Consider the following 14441-nt stretch of genomic DNA (forward strand, 5'->3'; position numbering starts at 1 on the left):
GCTCTTTGTAATTTTAGTCTCAAATATCCTATAAACTATTTTGCCGTCTTTTGGGGGAGATGCCTTCATAACTTTAATTCTGCTTACAATCTAAAATTTCAGTTCTGAAACGAATTTAGATCTGGTTGAACTTTCTGAAAGAAAAAAAGGAGTTATTTAGTATACACGTTTTTTATAAGCAACCACGTTGGTGAGGAAGGGAGGCTAAGATTTGGCTAAAAAACTAAGAAACCGCTAAACAACTTACCAGATTGAAATTTGGAGAATTACCTAAGGGAATTTTCCTTCGCAGGAACTAATTTTTGTGAAGCTGGATTGTCCTAATATTTCGCGAAAAAGTATAAAATTCACTATATCATATTTACTTCTAACAAATTTAACGAAAAAAAATTAGTGCTTTTTAAAAGGGAAAAAGATCTAAATTTAACGGGAATTACTTTAGGCGGATTTCGCGAATAGCGAATTTTCCAATAATTTTCGCGAAATTGACAAAAACTCGCAAAAATTTAATCAATTAAGGCTGAAATCTAAAAATCTAAATGAATAATAACATTGAAGTGTCAAACTAAAACCTTATATAATTTAAATATTACGCTCAAACTTTTTAGGTTATATTATATTTACATATTTCGAATGGTGAAAATCGCCTTAAATCGCTAACATAAATCAAATTTAAGTGGTGTGAATTGATTTAGAGTATTGAACCATGTTAGTACTACATTTTGAGCTATAAAGGCACGCTAGTAACAAACGCATAACTGAACAGCCGTCTTACAATCCTATGGTATGATTTGACCTAGGTTAAATCATGACCTCCTGCGATAAAAAAAATAAACACTTATTCTACCATTACCTTGTAACAAGAGTCTAGCGAACACAACAATAATAACAAAACAAATTTGCAGAGAAGGAACAGCATGTAAACTGTTATTATACATATTCGAGTTTTTGAATTAACAAAGTGTTATTGATCAGACTACTCATCTGTGAAAAGTTTGTGAACACCACTAAAATCATACAGAAAATAAATATATTAATCCAACTTAGTTCCTAATCTCCCTCACCCTTCCATTCATAAAGTAATAAAAAATCTAAAAATATTATAAAGAAAGTTGGGTCAAGTGTGATAAATATTGTCATGGTAACTTGACTCGTTCAACATAATGTATCGAGCAAAATAAAAAAGTTTTAAAAAAAGGCCAAGAGAAATATATACAAAAAAATGGAAAAAGTTCATCTGAAAATAGAAGAATATAGAAAAAAACAAAAACATTTAATGAGATCAACTACACATGATGAAGATCAAGACACAAAACAGACCACATCAGAAATTATTACGGAAGACGAAACAAATTTTAACTCGGCATTATCAACGTTGCTTGCAGAAAATAATTGGAAATTAGTCTCGACTAGGGGCGGCAAATATAAAGTGAAATTTAGAAATTCCCTCAACTACAAGGAAAGAATCAACATCTTAGAAATTGTGTTGGAAGATATACGTGAACGATATTTTGATATGAGATACGAGTATCAACGAATCAAACGAAAACACAGCAAAAAGAAGCGAAAAAAGAGAAAGAATGGTACTTGATAAATGTCAAGGAGTGGAAATATCATGCTAATATTTGAATATGAATACTAGAAAAGACAAGATATCCTGTACGAGATAACGTTTCGCTATCTCTCAGACTTATCTTCGATTTCATACACATAAAAGTTTAGTAAACGTAGATAGTAATCTTCGACGAGAAGGGCGCATGTCCAATTTTTTGGCCGCTTGGTAACACACACCACGTGACAGCTAAATGCTATAATTTTAAACCGCGCGACTGAAATTTCACCCAATCACGAGGCAGCGAAATGACTGCGATGGGAATGATATAGCAAATCTTCAAATATTTACCATTCTACTATATCCTGTGTTCATACGGTGCACTTCATACAAAAACACTTCTCGTAACGCATATTTTACGGGTATCAATACTCAATGCTTCGCCGTTACTATAAACATACAACAGAAAGAATAAGAAAGAATTATATCTTAGAAGAAAGAAAAAGTATGCAGCAACTAACAAAAAAAATACGAACAATATAAAAATACATTAAGTAAATATATTAATAAAAATTATCCACATCTCTGAGTGAAGTATTTGAAAATAAAACTCGACAAAAGAAATTCTTAACCGTAGAAATCACTACAGATCTTTTTTTTACAGAAATTCATATTCTCAGCAGTATTCCTGAAACCGGATTGCTGTAAAAGAATAGCAGTTGAAGAAGTCTTGACATCTCAAGCCACAGCTTTTTCTTAGACGAATGGACAAGACATTTTGCAATTTTTTCTTCGAAATAACGAAAAGTTCGGGGCACTAAAAACTGTGGCATATCAGTAAAAATGTTAAACTACATAAAAATATACCTATCCGATTGTTATATTTAAATATCTAATAAATATAAATTATTTAGTGTCATTCTTTTAAAAGAAAAGTACAATTAATAATGCGATGCAATAAATGGCGCTTAGTATGAATCAACCTGAGTAAATGTTTAAGATAAAAATTGTCAACTTTGTCAGACAAAGCCGAGAAGGTCGAAAAGGTTACAAAATATTTGCGAAAAGAAATCTTTGTGGAAATTCTTTTTGGGGATGAGTAGTCCCCATATGCACAAAGATATATCTGGCGAAAATATGGTTCTGCCCGTGACTATACTTACGGTAAAAATTTTCGCGGATAAACGGTTCCCTCGTTGCTCTTGTCCCTTGTTTAGTAATTTACCCACCACCCTAGCACAGCCAGCTGTATGTAAAATGCAGGATAAATTGTGGTGCAATAAGTTTATAATTACCAACCCCAACAGTCTAACAAAAAAATTAACAAAATGCTACCTAGAGAAATCGATAGTTACGTGTCCATTGGGTTTTATCGACTCGTCAGTGTCGCAACCCGAGTCAAGTCTATGTCTTGTAATCATACCGTTTGCAGTCTCACTGGTTTTCGAATTACTTCTTCTCAATGGAGACCTTAAAGGCGTGTTTAATAAGAGATGAATTTGGTTTTTCTTTTCCTTATATTTCACATACGTGTATAAAACACCTCCTATTGCGTTTAACGTTACTCCACCAACAGCGAGGAAGGTGAAGTGGACACCACCGAAGGTAAAGAATCCAATGATGGTCGTGATAACGCCTTTGATAACACCCACAAAACTAAAAGGGGAAACAATATTAATTCATAACATACTTATATTTAACTTCACAAGACCAAATATTTCTATGATATTTAGCTCTCCTGAGATCAGATAAAATATTGATCACTTTTCTTCGTACTTACGTTTTCCACGAGTGGACAGTCCAAGTATTAATTTTTAAAAGGTATTTATATAAACTTACCTGGTAGTCAAAGCTGAGTTTTTAGTAGCACATAAGAATAAAGAGTAATTGAGAATACAACCAAGAAATATGTTTAGGGTGAAGTACACCTAAAAAAAGTTGAGAAATATGCAGAAATTTGAAAGTGAGGAGACCACGTCTATAATAAATCTAGAATAAAAAAATAACCTTGTCAATAACGACCTGTTGTAATCCCTGAAAATATGACATATGACAAAAGATGGCAGCATTAACTTACCAGAAATCCGATTTGAGAGAATCCTGGAAACTGGAAGCCTTTTACTAAATGTCCATTCAAAGCAGTGAACAACAACAACATCGGTATGCAGTTGATACTATTTAAATGAAGAACAGACAAAGCAGAACCTCCTTTCTCTAGCCCAGTCTTCTGCACAAACGTGAGGTAAACACTCTGTGCCAGTACACTCAGGATGGCATTGCTGTATCCAATAACTTGAAAACTTAAATCTCCAATCCCTAACAAATTACAAAACTTCAAACACAACTTCAACACTGTAGGGTAAAATTTTTAGATAAATTTCTGAAATTTTACAGGAACTCTTGTAACAAAAATCTAAGGATACTTTAAGGAAAGCAATTTTCGCGGAATTTAAATCGCGCTCAACATAGGCAAAATTACAGAGTTTTTTTCAGAATCTAATTTTGCGATACACTATCTCTTTTTAAATTTCATGAAATTAATTTCTCGATTTTAAGTTTTCATAAATATATAGAGAAAGACAATGAAATGATTTTCGTTATTTTTTTATCGTTCTGACATTTTTCAAACATGGTATATATATAGTACCAGAAATCATCATAAACAAAACTTTGAATTTCGCGGAATTTAATCGCGCAAAAATTAAAATCACAGAAAATACCTCCACAGGCTATGCAATATTTAGTAACTTAGATAAGCGAGTTGAAAACACTGGTAATACTTTTAGGAGACATCTATATTTCACAGGATGGTTTTTCATGTTTCCATGACTGTACGTTCAATTAACCACAAGATATATAACAATGCTTTATAGTTTTCATACAGAAGCCTTTGCAATCCTGTTAAAGGCCAGTCAAATGAACAAACAACTTCGAGCTCAAAAAGGTGACGAAGTTTGCATTCAAGAAGATGGGAAACTCTTTTTGCATTTTAAAAGCATAATACATTAAAATACCTGCAAATAAAGTTCCAGTCACAATGAGAGAAACTGAAGCCACGGTTCCTCTGGATGGATATTTCTGCAACACAATCACACTCATGATTAGGCTGGCGAGAGGGAGCATGCGACGCAACACATTATATCTAAAGAGGATAATAAGAAAATTGATGCTCGGTGTTAAAGTATGAGTAATCAAGTGCAAGTTTTGCCTCTGGTTAGTAATATTTAATTCAGTATATACTTTTCACTATTAAGGCCCTTTTAGACGATAAATTATTCGCCTTAATATAGTAACAGAAAAATATTGTAATAAATTAATTGAAATACAATTATATAATATAGTAATTTATTTTTAAAATTATTTCTTATCTGTTGAGTTTTTCCACGTCAAAACTTTATTCATTCTCACTCATTCTGTTCGAAAGTGAAACTTCATAGATGATTCTGTAAAGTTGCTAAATTTGGAGCTACATGTATTATCGAATGTCGGTACTCTTTGATTTTTGCTGAACTAATGCTGAGTAAGTTTCGGTACAATACACTATTAACTATTCTGTTAAGTATTCTATTTTTAGTAAACTTAATGTATGATTTATCATATAGTTTACCGTCTAAAAGGCCTTTAAAACTTTAAGGTCTGTAATCAATCCGTTTTCTAAACATTCGATTTCGATTTCACTAACATCTTACACATGTTGAGAAATACAACATCAGTTAATACTCACATGGGTATGGACAAGTCATCTAGAGCTGCCAGTGCTAAGGTCGTATGCAGAGCGAAACAGAAACTCGGGATAGCAAAGTCTTTACCTCTGCAACAAGAACAATACACCCTCTAAACTAACTTTATAATTAAGTTACCTGAAATACCGTAGTCCATTAGTTAAACACAGAAAAGGAAAGATTGTTAAAAAAGCCAGTGACATAAAAAGTAGAAAATCTAATACAATTACAAAAGTATGAGTGCCTTAATTGAGTTTTAAATTTTTGCTTATTTTCGAGAAAGTTAACCAAGTGACGTGAAGCAGTGTAAGTTTCACTTTTTCTCATTTATAACACTGGTTTACTCTTAAATAATATCTTCAAGATGAACTTCAAAAATTTAATGTGTAGAAAAATGTTTTCCCTCCAAATATTAGCAACACACTCTTAGTCATACGTATAAATAATCCAATAGTAAAGATTACAAAGGTAAGGGCTATCCAAAAACCATAAAGCGTGCAAGCGGAGGGAGGATCATTGAAGGGGAGGGAGGAACTTTGAAGGGGAGGTGGGTTCAGGGAAGGAAGGCGCGTATGAATACCTTTAAAAAAATTGTTATGTGCGTTTTTACACGTCTTTTATGAAAAAAAATTTACTTTTTTAATACTTTTTTAATAAACTTTAATTCCTCATAATTTGTTTTAAGTAAAAAGGCAGGAAAAATATTTGAACAAATATTTGAAGGTATTTGTTAAATTACACGAAAATAAAGTCAATTGTTGTTGAGTGGGGTATGACGTAAACAATATATATATGCTCATGGGAGGGGTAATTCAAAACTGCATTAAAGTGCACAACGGAGAAAGAGTATAAAATTGATGATTTTGGAGCAGATAGACTTTTCGTAAGGCCTTTAAAACAAAATTCTAACTATAATAAAGTGGTATCCTACAAAAAAAGACAACAAATGTGAACATTGATTTATAAAGCTTTTGGTCAACAACCCACCTCTTTAAAGTCCATGGTTGTATATCACACATGTTAATCCTTCTACACACTTCTAACGCTATTGATGTTGCAACAATTTGCGACAGCATTACAATGTCAGGATAGTGATAGCTATAACCTGTTAAAACAGTCTAAAAAACAAACAACAGTACAGTGTATGTGAATATATATAGGAAATTTAGTTCTTAATGCAAGAAAAAAGAGGTAAAATATTTTGGAAAGGCTTTGTTGTTTAAGGATTCAACACAACATGGTGGTAGAAGTAGAAACCTCTGTAAAAATATTCCGAATCAAATGAAATTTAATGAACTAGTCGGTGGCCTGTGGAAAAATCCACGGTTTCACCCGCCCTTTATTCATCACTATTTGTATGTCTTGCTACTTGTGGTACCATTTTGCGTGACAGACAGACGCATACGGGTATTATAATATAGATTAACTAAACCAAGTTAACCATAAGATGGAAACAGGCATACATATTCTAATACAAATTAACACAAGTAAATATAATATACCTTATTCATAAATGACATTGATCCTGATACAATGCCATAAAATAAAGCTGCAAATATACCAGGTGCAAAGTCCAAGATAAGGTTCACCCATTCTGATGAAGTCATGCTTACAAGTTTTCGTGTATATAGATATGACTACGACTGAACATGTTTATGTCTAAATGAATAAATTTGGTTATTCTTACAGTCATCCTGCATTTCGGAAAACTTATATAACGGCGTATTAGATCTCTTTTGATTAAATTCATCTCATCAATCATTTAGAATATTCATAAAAAATAAAAAAAAATGCTGACATTATTTTTACCTTTAAAATTATCACGGTAACTGAAAATAATCATTAGCATACTAATTTTTAAATTCCACATGGATATCAATTTTTTTCATGAAATGGTCACAAATTCAAATTAACTACAATAGCCTAAAAATGTTATCTAGTTGCCACATCAAGTATCATTTTTAATACTAGGAGCAAAACATCCTGGAATGTTTGTATTAAATGGGTTATGGAAACTTATTTATTGCCAAATTCGCTTTCGAAAGTAGTAGCACATATTTACAAAGAAAATCATTTCCCCGCAACATATACCAACAAAAAGTGAAAGAAACATAGTCTTGTTTGGTTGCAAGGTAAATAAGCAGTACAGAGGAGCTTTTGTGCTTTCTCACTTATTCTCAACATGCTTTTAGCGATCTCAATTTCAGATGTTACACTTTTGTTTTCAAATACAGTAAAACCAACAACACAATGGATATCGACTTTAGCATGAGTTATTAAGTAAACCCATAGATCTAATGAAATTCAAAAAAAAATTATAATAAAGCAACAACAACCTCTTTAGGAAAGGACTTATATAAAAACCAATTTCTACCTAAATGCAAATAAAAAATATTCCTAAAACAATATTTGCAAGTACAAAAATTGTAAGGGAACAAAATTCAGAAAGAATTAGACACCACATACCAGCATTTACTTTTAGTGTAGAAAAAAAAAGTTTAAACTTTTGTTGTTGTTTATTAGTTGGAAATCCAAAAATAACAATGATAATAACACCATGCAGGAAACAGCCGAATGTTACAAGTGTATAATATATTAAAAACATTACATCAAGTGATCGCAACAAAGTTCATATAAAAAATAAGTATAAAACTAAAACAACTCAGTGTTGACACTGAAAATAAAAATGAAACATAAAACATGAAAAAATCTAAGGTATATAATATTGGAAACAAAACAGCTAATCATATTTTTACTAATAGAAACTAGTTAAAAGACTGATCTTTATCACACTTCCTGGTGTCTGAACATTAGTTATGTTTTTTTTTAATCAATTTTTAAAATCAAATTTACTTTGCTGAAACCTTGCACACGAAAATCAAATTAGAATTAATCCAGATAAAATACTTAATGAAGATTTAATATAAACTCTTTACATGGCTTATTTTTTAAATTTGTGTTACCAACATAACTGCTATAATTCTTACAAGTTCTTATCCTTTGTGCCAAGGACTTTCTTTCTTTGACGTAACATATGTGAATAAAGAAAATAGAAACCAGGTGGGTACAGCAACAATACAAAGTAACATGACGTGACAAAATCAAAACTAAAATTGAACTTGTTCGGCAATGTAACTGAAAACTGACCAGATTTTTTTGCAACTGACATTGCTGAAAGGATGCAAACAATTTCTCCTGCGACACCCATTGGATATAAAGCGATAAACAGTGAATACCGACACCATTTCAGAGTGTAACCGAGGTTGTCTAACAAGGTATTGGTGTAAAAGGTGTAGCGAACTATTTCTGTTATCGTCCATGCAAATAATAACAAAGGGAAGCCTATGGTGTCATGGGTTAAATGATTCTTCATTACGATACTCTCAAGAATAACCCACAGCACACCCAAACGTGATAGTACTTGGGGAAAAGTTGTAAAGACAGAAGACTTTACCAGCCCAACTAAAGCATGAATTATTTCCATAACTGCAGCCGTCTGGGCTACTTTCAGCCAATATTCAACTTCATTATATAATCCACCCACATCCTTTCTTTCTGATAAGAATATGGCTGACTTTAAAAGGACTAAACTCCAGGCAATAACCAGAGCACTGTTATATGCAACTAAGTATAATTTCTTAAATGGGGATTCTTTCCTGATTGGCTCACTCTTTGTATCTGCCATCCTATAAGGTAATAAAAATACATCTATAAATTCTCAATGCAGGATTAAAATCTGTTCCTTTCCACAGGCCATATACCTTAACCTACTGACACATCCATCCCTGATGAAAATTACAAAGAGGGTGTTATTATGTTTGATTTTCTACACAAAAAAATAACTCTTTCTAATCTTAGTGTGATTTTGCAGATAACAGATGGAAGGGATTCAGTTCCAAATAAGGCCTAATAAATAGTAAATTGTACATAAAACACAGTTATTTTGTTACTTCATACAGTTATTTTGTACAATTCATTGCAAGTTGACACAATAGTGACGCATTTTAAAACCTAAGATTCATTATGCGGCAGGTGGATCCATTCCACACACCTAAAATTTTGACAAAACTTTTTAAATTATTTATCCTAACATGACTTTTTTCTATCTGGAAAGTTATTTCTTCATATTTCATCCCCTTTACTTGTGTGATAATGATTTATGTTAGCAAGAACAGTCAGGTTATGGCTTTAAATATGTAACACGTTTGGAGAATTTTGGCTACCACGTCAAAACCTGCCTATTGACGAAGGATGCATGCCTTTTAAAGGGCGAGTACATTTAATGCTACCCAAACAAGATATACAAGTGCAATATTAAAACATATAAGTTAGTTGATTCTAGCAATAACTATATTGTTTCACATTTGATATTTTTGTGGGCGTTACACCTGCTGACCGTCTATGGGAGATGCATGATTTAATGTTTATGTGTAACTAAAACTACTATTTTTTCATGGTAAAACAGTTAGTTTACGAAATACATTTCAATATTGTTTTATAGTATCAGATCAAATGATTGAACAATATATATTTCGGCTACCCAACGCAAGAAAGTTAACTTGCTTTCTATTATCACTGGAAAGTTTTCATTTTTTTCTTGAATCACTTTGTATTTCTTAATAAATGGAAGGCTGGTGTCAAAATTGTTTGGTGTCTAGGCACAGGATTTTTAATTTTTAAATTAGTCTGTCTACAGAAAATAAACTTTTGCACGCATGATATTGGTTTTACACATACAATTAAGACCTTTAAACAGCAAACCCAATTTTGTTACAGGCATGTATGGACGCATGTGTGTCATCACACACACTAAAATACCAAGACTGTCTGCCTGCCTGAATTGTTATAATTTAAACTTTCTCCACCAGATCAAGACAATAAGCATTTCAGGTTCTATGCAACGAAAGCTATACATATAATTGAACAAATTATATTTTGATTTTTGCATGGAGCAGTAATTTATTATATGCTGATGTCATCAAAAACATCTTGAAATAAGTTTCTTAAAATTAAATTGCCACAGATAAAACATCAAATTAAATATTTACCTCCCACTTGAAAACAAATTGATTTCATATGAAAGAGTTAGGAAAGTTGTCTAGGAATCTTTTTATTATTTTGAAATTTTTTCATTGGCTCTCAAGATATTTGACTTAAAATTTCACTAATTATGCATAAAATTATCTCCTGGACCAAAATGAGGTGTTGTATTTAACAGTTTTACCAAGATATGATAATGCATTATGCTTTCAGACATTTAGATTGATATCAATATTAATATTTAATCATTACAATTATCATTGATAACATCAATGACCTTTCAGCAACAGGGAGATGTTATGATTTTACATAATTAGTGGAACTTTTAAGTCTAAAATTTTGAGAACCAATAAAGATTTTTAAAAATATAAAAAGATTCCTATAGCTCTTTCATAACTTGTTTTAAAGTAGGAAGTAAGCATTAAAAACCTACTTAATTACAGATGTCAAATTGACGTTTCTCGTAATTATGGAAGTTTGTAGTTAGTATGGACGCTTACCCTGAACTTTATTTTAATTGTAAGCAAAAAAATGACAAAAAAATTGGCAAAAAAATTTTGGTGCCCAAAACACTGGGTCAGTGTTTTGGGCACTTTTTTAAATTAGCAAAAACCATTAACTCAACAGTAATCTGCAGCCTGCAGGGTGCGAAAGTGCAACCTCTGCATATGCCCAGGCATGCTAAACAACATGTAGAATTCCATGGTTGTATGTTCAATATGCCATAAATACGATTCATCCATGTTAGGTGCCAGAATATGGAAAAAAGGACGTGTTGAGAATTAGCACAGCTTAATCCTTAATATAAATCAAGAAAATTTAATTACTTTTATTAAGATTAGCCTAATAACTTGAAACTCACAACAGAAATTTATTTCAAAAATACATCAATAACGTTCATATTAAAAAAAAAAAAAAATAAGTTTCAATAACACCTTCACATTGTATCACAAATAATATTTATGATAAGAATTTCAAAATCCTTTAAGGCACGTAATCACCCTTATCAAAAAAATTAACATATACATTTTATCTATTTATTTCAAAGTTCAGACGGAGTTATTACTTTCCTGAAAAATTGAGCATGTAAAACATACTAGAAATGGAAATAATGGTACTTTAATATCTTGAATTTATTGTTTTTGTTTTCCAGCCGCCATATTAAACGATCTTGTTGATCTCTTATTCCTGTCTAATAAGCGGGCCGTTGCAAAATGTTCGTGTGAAACCGTAGGTAAACAAACTTAACTTTAAATGAGCTCTGAGATGGAGTTCAATAAAATCACAGCATTGCCTCGTGGTTATTAATTATGATAATTATGCTTATCATGCTCTTTATTTTTTTATTAGCATGACCAGGATTACTGCATATTATAAGCTAAATAACCCAACAGGGGAGAATGCTCATTGTGATAGTTTAAGATAGTTGAAGCACTATGGAGATAATCAAATTTAGAGCATGAAAGGGGAAATTCTTAAAATTTACGTATTTTAATTGTCTAGATTTGATAATGTCTCCATAAGGAAATGACCAACTGTTTGAAGAGAGAAAAATAATCAAAAAGTAAGACAGCTAGCGAGGCGAAGCTGCCTTCAGAAACAACAACAAGAAATGTTTTCAATAGATGACTTTCTTTGTTTACTTTACGAGAAAAAATAAGAAAAATCGAACAGGCAAAATAATGCAGACCTTAGGTAAAGAAAGTCAAATTATGGTTAAAAACTGTGGCCACTAGCATCTTTTCAGTGATATATATATGATCTAAATCTCAACTACATGCAAGCTATATATTCTAATTTTAAGATCAAAAGATACGTCTAACCGAAAATCAAGTTTGAAATGCACTGGTCCACCTGCGTCATGATGAAAGTTGTCTATAGATGACTTTCATCGTGACGCATGTTGTTTATAATCCCCAGACCTCTTACGGCAATCGACAGGCAAAATAATGCAGGTGGTAAGTCGTGGACCAGTCCCATTCCAAACTTCATTTTCAGTTAGAGGCGTCTTTTGTACTTAAAATTAGAATAAAGCTTGCATCACAGCAAAAAAGTTTTTAACCATAACTTGACTAAGGTCTGCATTTTTTTGCCTATTGTTTTTCTGATTTTTTCTGCACATGAGCAAGAATCTCATAAAAACGTAAACATTCAATTTCATGATGAAAATCGGTTTAATTCGTATCAAAAATGGATTGATGTTGGAGACTATTCCTAACCAACCCCCAATATATATTTTTTACAAAAAGTGGTGAAATTGTGCCGTTGTAGCTAGCTAGCTAATGCCCAAGCTTTGAACACTTTAGTAAAGTAAAAAAGTGAAAAAGAAAGTTAGAAAGTGAGGCTTGAAGTTGGAGAAGTGGACAATAACTGGTTTCGCACTGAATAAGAAGGGCTAAAAAGTTGTTGAGCTAACAAACTAAACAAGTTGAAAAAGTGGACAATAACTGGTTTCGCACTGACAGTTAGGGACAACTGCAAATTAGACTATTTCTCCTAAATAAGCTAGTAGCTAAATTAGGAGATTTTTAATAGCTTAACTTGGAAAGAATAGTCTATTTAGGAGATGGAAAATTTTAATCAACGATATCTTCGCAATCTTTGTTGCTCGCGCTACTTTTTTTCCTGTACTACTTGCTGACCTAGTCAGCTTTGCTTAGGTCAAATTTCATAGAATTTGCATGGCGGATATAAAAGTTATACATGTGAACGTGCCCACCAACCAAACTCGTTTTCAATCGACTAGAACAAGGTCTGGGGCGAGATTGTCCAAGTAGCTTATTTTGTCTATGATAGCATAATCACAGTACAGTCTGAATGTAATCTACAGCGTACACGCTAATATCACACCTTTTCGTGGAGGACGGCAGTCGTTTGTCTTTTGTTATAATTAAATCCCCTGAGCGTTTTGCGAGTTTATATTTGCGTGTTAAAAAACAATGCGCTCGCGAAGAAATATTGGAGCAATTTTATTTTTTCTAATAGCAAAATGCATTGTTTAAATGTATTGATAAGCTATTCCCTTAAGTATTAGCGTGAAGTAATTAAATAATAAAAATCTTTCGCGAAGTTTTATAATACATTGCGCGAGAATGTATTGTTGATTTAATTACTTAAAAAAATTCCAGTGCGTTTAATCTAAGAAACATACGACATGCATTGTTCACAACTTTTAAATGCTGCTTTTTGTTTTTTAACTTTAAAATGCGATCTAATAAAACATATCTATCGCCGCTTTTCGATTTTAAAGTTTTAAAAAGCGATCTAAAAAAACATTTCTATCGCTGCTATTAGTTTTTAAACTTTTAAAATGCAATTTAAAAAAACGCTTAATTACTGCAATTAAAATTTTCAAAAGAGTTCGCGCAAAATAGATTGCTAAAATTGATCTTGCAACCTATTGTGATTAAACAATTGATCGCATGGGGTCATTGTTTATCAGCGAGGCAATTATTTCCTCAAAAACACAAAAGGTATTGTTCTGTGTAACTATTCATGCGAGTTTCGCATCCACGGTAGATTACATTCAGATTGTGCTGTAGGATATCATAGCCTAACCATGTGCCATCTTTTTTTAAATCAAAATAATAGTATATTTCGGCAGTTTTTTAAAACACGCCAGAAAAAATGCTGTGCGCATGCGGATTAGCAGCAAAACAAATTAAAAGCAATATCTTCAAAATGCACCATAACATTTAGGAAAATAATACTTCTACATCCGAGGGAGGTTTGTTAGATCATATTTAAACTTAAAGATCGGTGCGACCACGGACCAGAAGGCTGTAATAAGCAAATTTAATGTTGATAGAGTAGTTAGGAGATAAATTTTGCCTAATTTGTCTATCATAGCCTATTTATGCGGAATAGTCTAATTTGCAGTTGTCCCAAACTGACTGAATAAGAAGGGCTAAAAAGTTGTTGAGGTATGAACAAGCTAACCAACTAAACACAAACTTAAATATGACTAGTCGCGACAACAAAAATAAAGAGGAAAGAAATTAAAGAATATCGACCTGACACGTCCTACAGTGTACTACTGGACCACAAGACAATCTAAAAAGCCCAACTTCGTACAGTGAATGACATCGTAGTGAACTGAGCGTCTTCGGCAGCCGTCAACATTTAGG

The 14441-nt window shown here is 32.1% G+C and overlaps 2 protein-coding genes across 2 annotated transcripts; both read right to left on the reverse strand.

The window, feature by feature from the left end:
* Positions 1 to 2723: 2723 nt before the first annotated feature.
* On the reverse strand, positions 2724 to 6961 carry LOC130640731 (uncharacterized). Its single transcript, XM_057447255.1, has 7 exons — positions 6777 to 6961; positions 6262 to 6392; positions 5277 to 5363; positions 4567 to 4694; positions 3630 to 3868; positions 3392 to 3480; positions 2724 to 3208 (listed from the first exon to the last, which is right to left on the reverse strand). The coding sequence occupies exons 1-7, from the start codon at positions 6879 to 6881 to the stop codon at positions 2884 to 2886; spliced, it is 1104 nt and encodes a 367-aa protein (XP_057303238.1). The 5' UTR covers positions 6882 to 6961; the 3' UTR covers positions 2724 to 2883.
* Positions 6962 to 7389: 428 nt separating this feature from the next.
* LOC130640733 (very-long-chain (3R)-3-hydroxyacyl-CoA dehydratase 1-like) lies at positions 7390 to 14422 on the reverse strand. The gene is made up of 2 exons (XM_057447257.1): positions 14328 to 14422; positions 7390 to 8960 (listed from the first exon to the last, which is right to left on the reverse strand). Exon 2 carries the CDS (start codon positions 8957 to 8959, stop codon positions 8258 to 8260), a length of 702 nt encoding a protein of 233 aa, XP_057303240.1. The 5' UTR covers position 8960; positions 14328 to 14422; the 3' UTR covers positions 7390 to 8257.
* Positions 14423 to 14441: the final 19 nt, after the last annotated feature.

This window comes from Hydractinia symbiolongicarpus, chromosome 4 (genome assembly GCF_029227915.1).
Source record: "Hydractinia symbiolongicarpus strain clone_291-10 chromosome 4, HSymV2.1, whole genome shotgun sequence".
In the NCBI taxonomy this organism is placed as follows: Eukaryota; Metazoa; Cnidaria; class Hydrozoa; order Anthoathecata; family Hydractiniidae; genus Hydractinia; species Hydractinia symbiolongicarpus.

Bases quoted from the DNA above. Each gene is read 5' to 3' on its own strand.
- LOC130640731 (XM_057447255.1), bottom strand. From the start codon at position 6,881: ATGACTTCATCAGAATGGGTGAACCTTATCTTGGACTTTGCACCTGGT. The intron at 5,364-6,261 runs GTGGGTTGTTGA...TTCTTGTTGCAG, and splicing joins CAACCATGGACTTTAAAGAG to AGGTAAAGACTTTGCTATCC. The intron at 3,869-4,566 runs GTATTTTAATGT...GTAATTTGTTAG, and splicing joins GACTGGAACTTTATTTGCAG to GGATTGGAGATTTAAGTTTT.
- LOC130640733 (XM_057447257.1), bottom strand. From the start codon at position 8,959: ATGGCAGATACAAAGAGTGAGCCAATCAGGAAAGAATCCCCATTTAAG.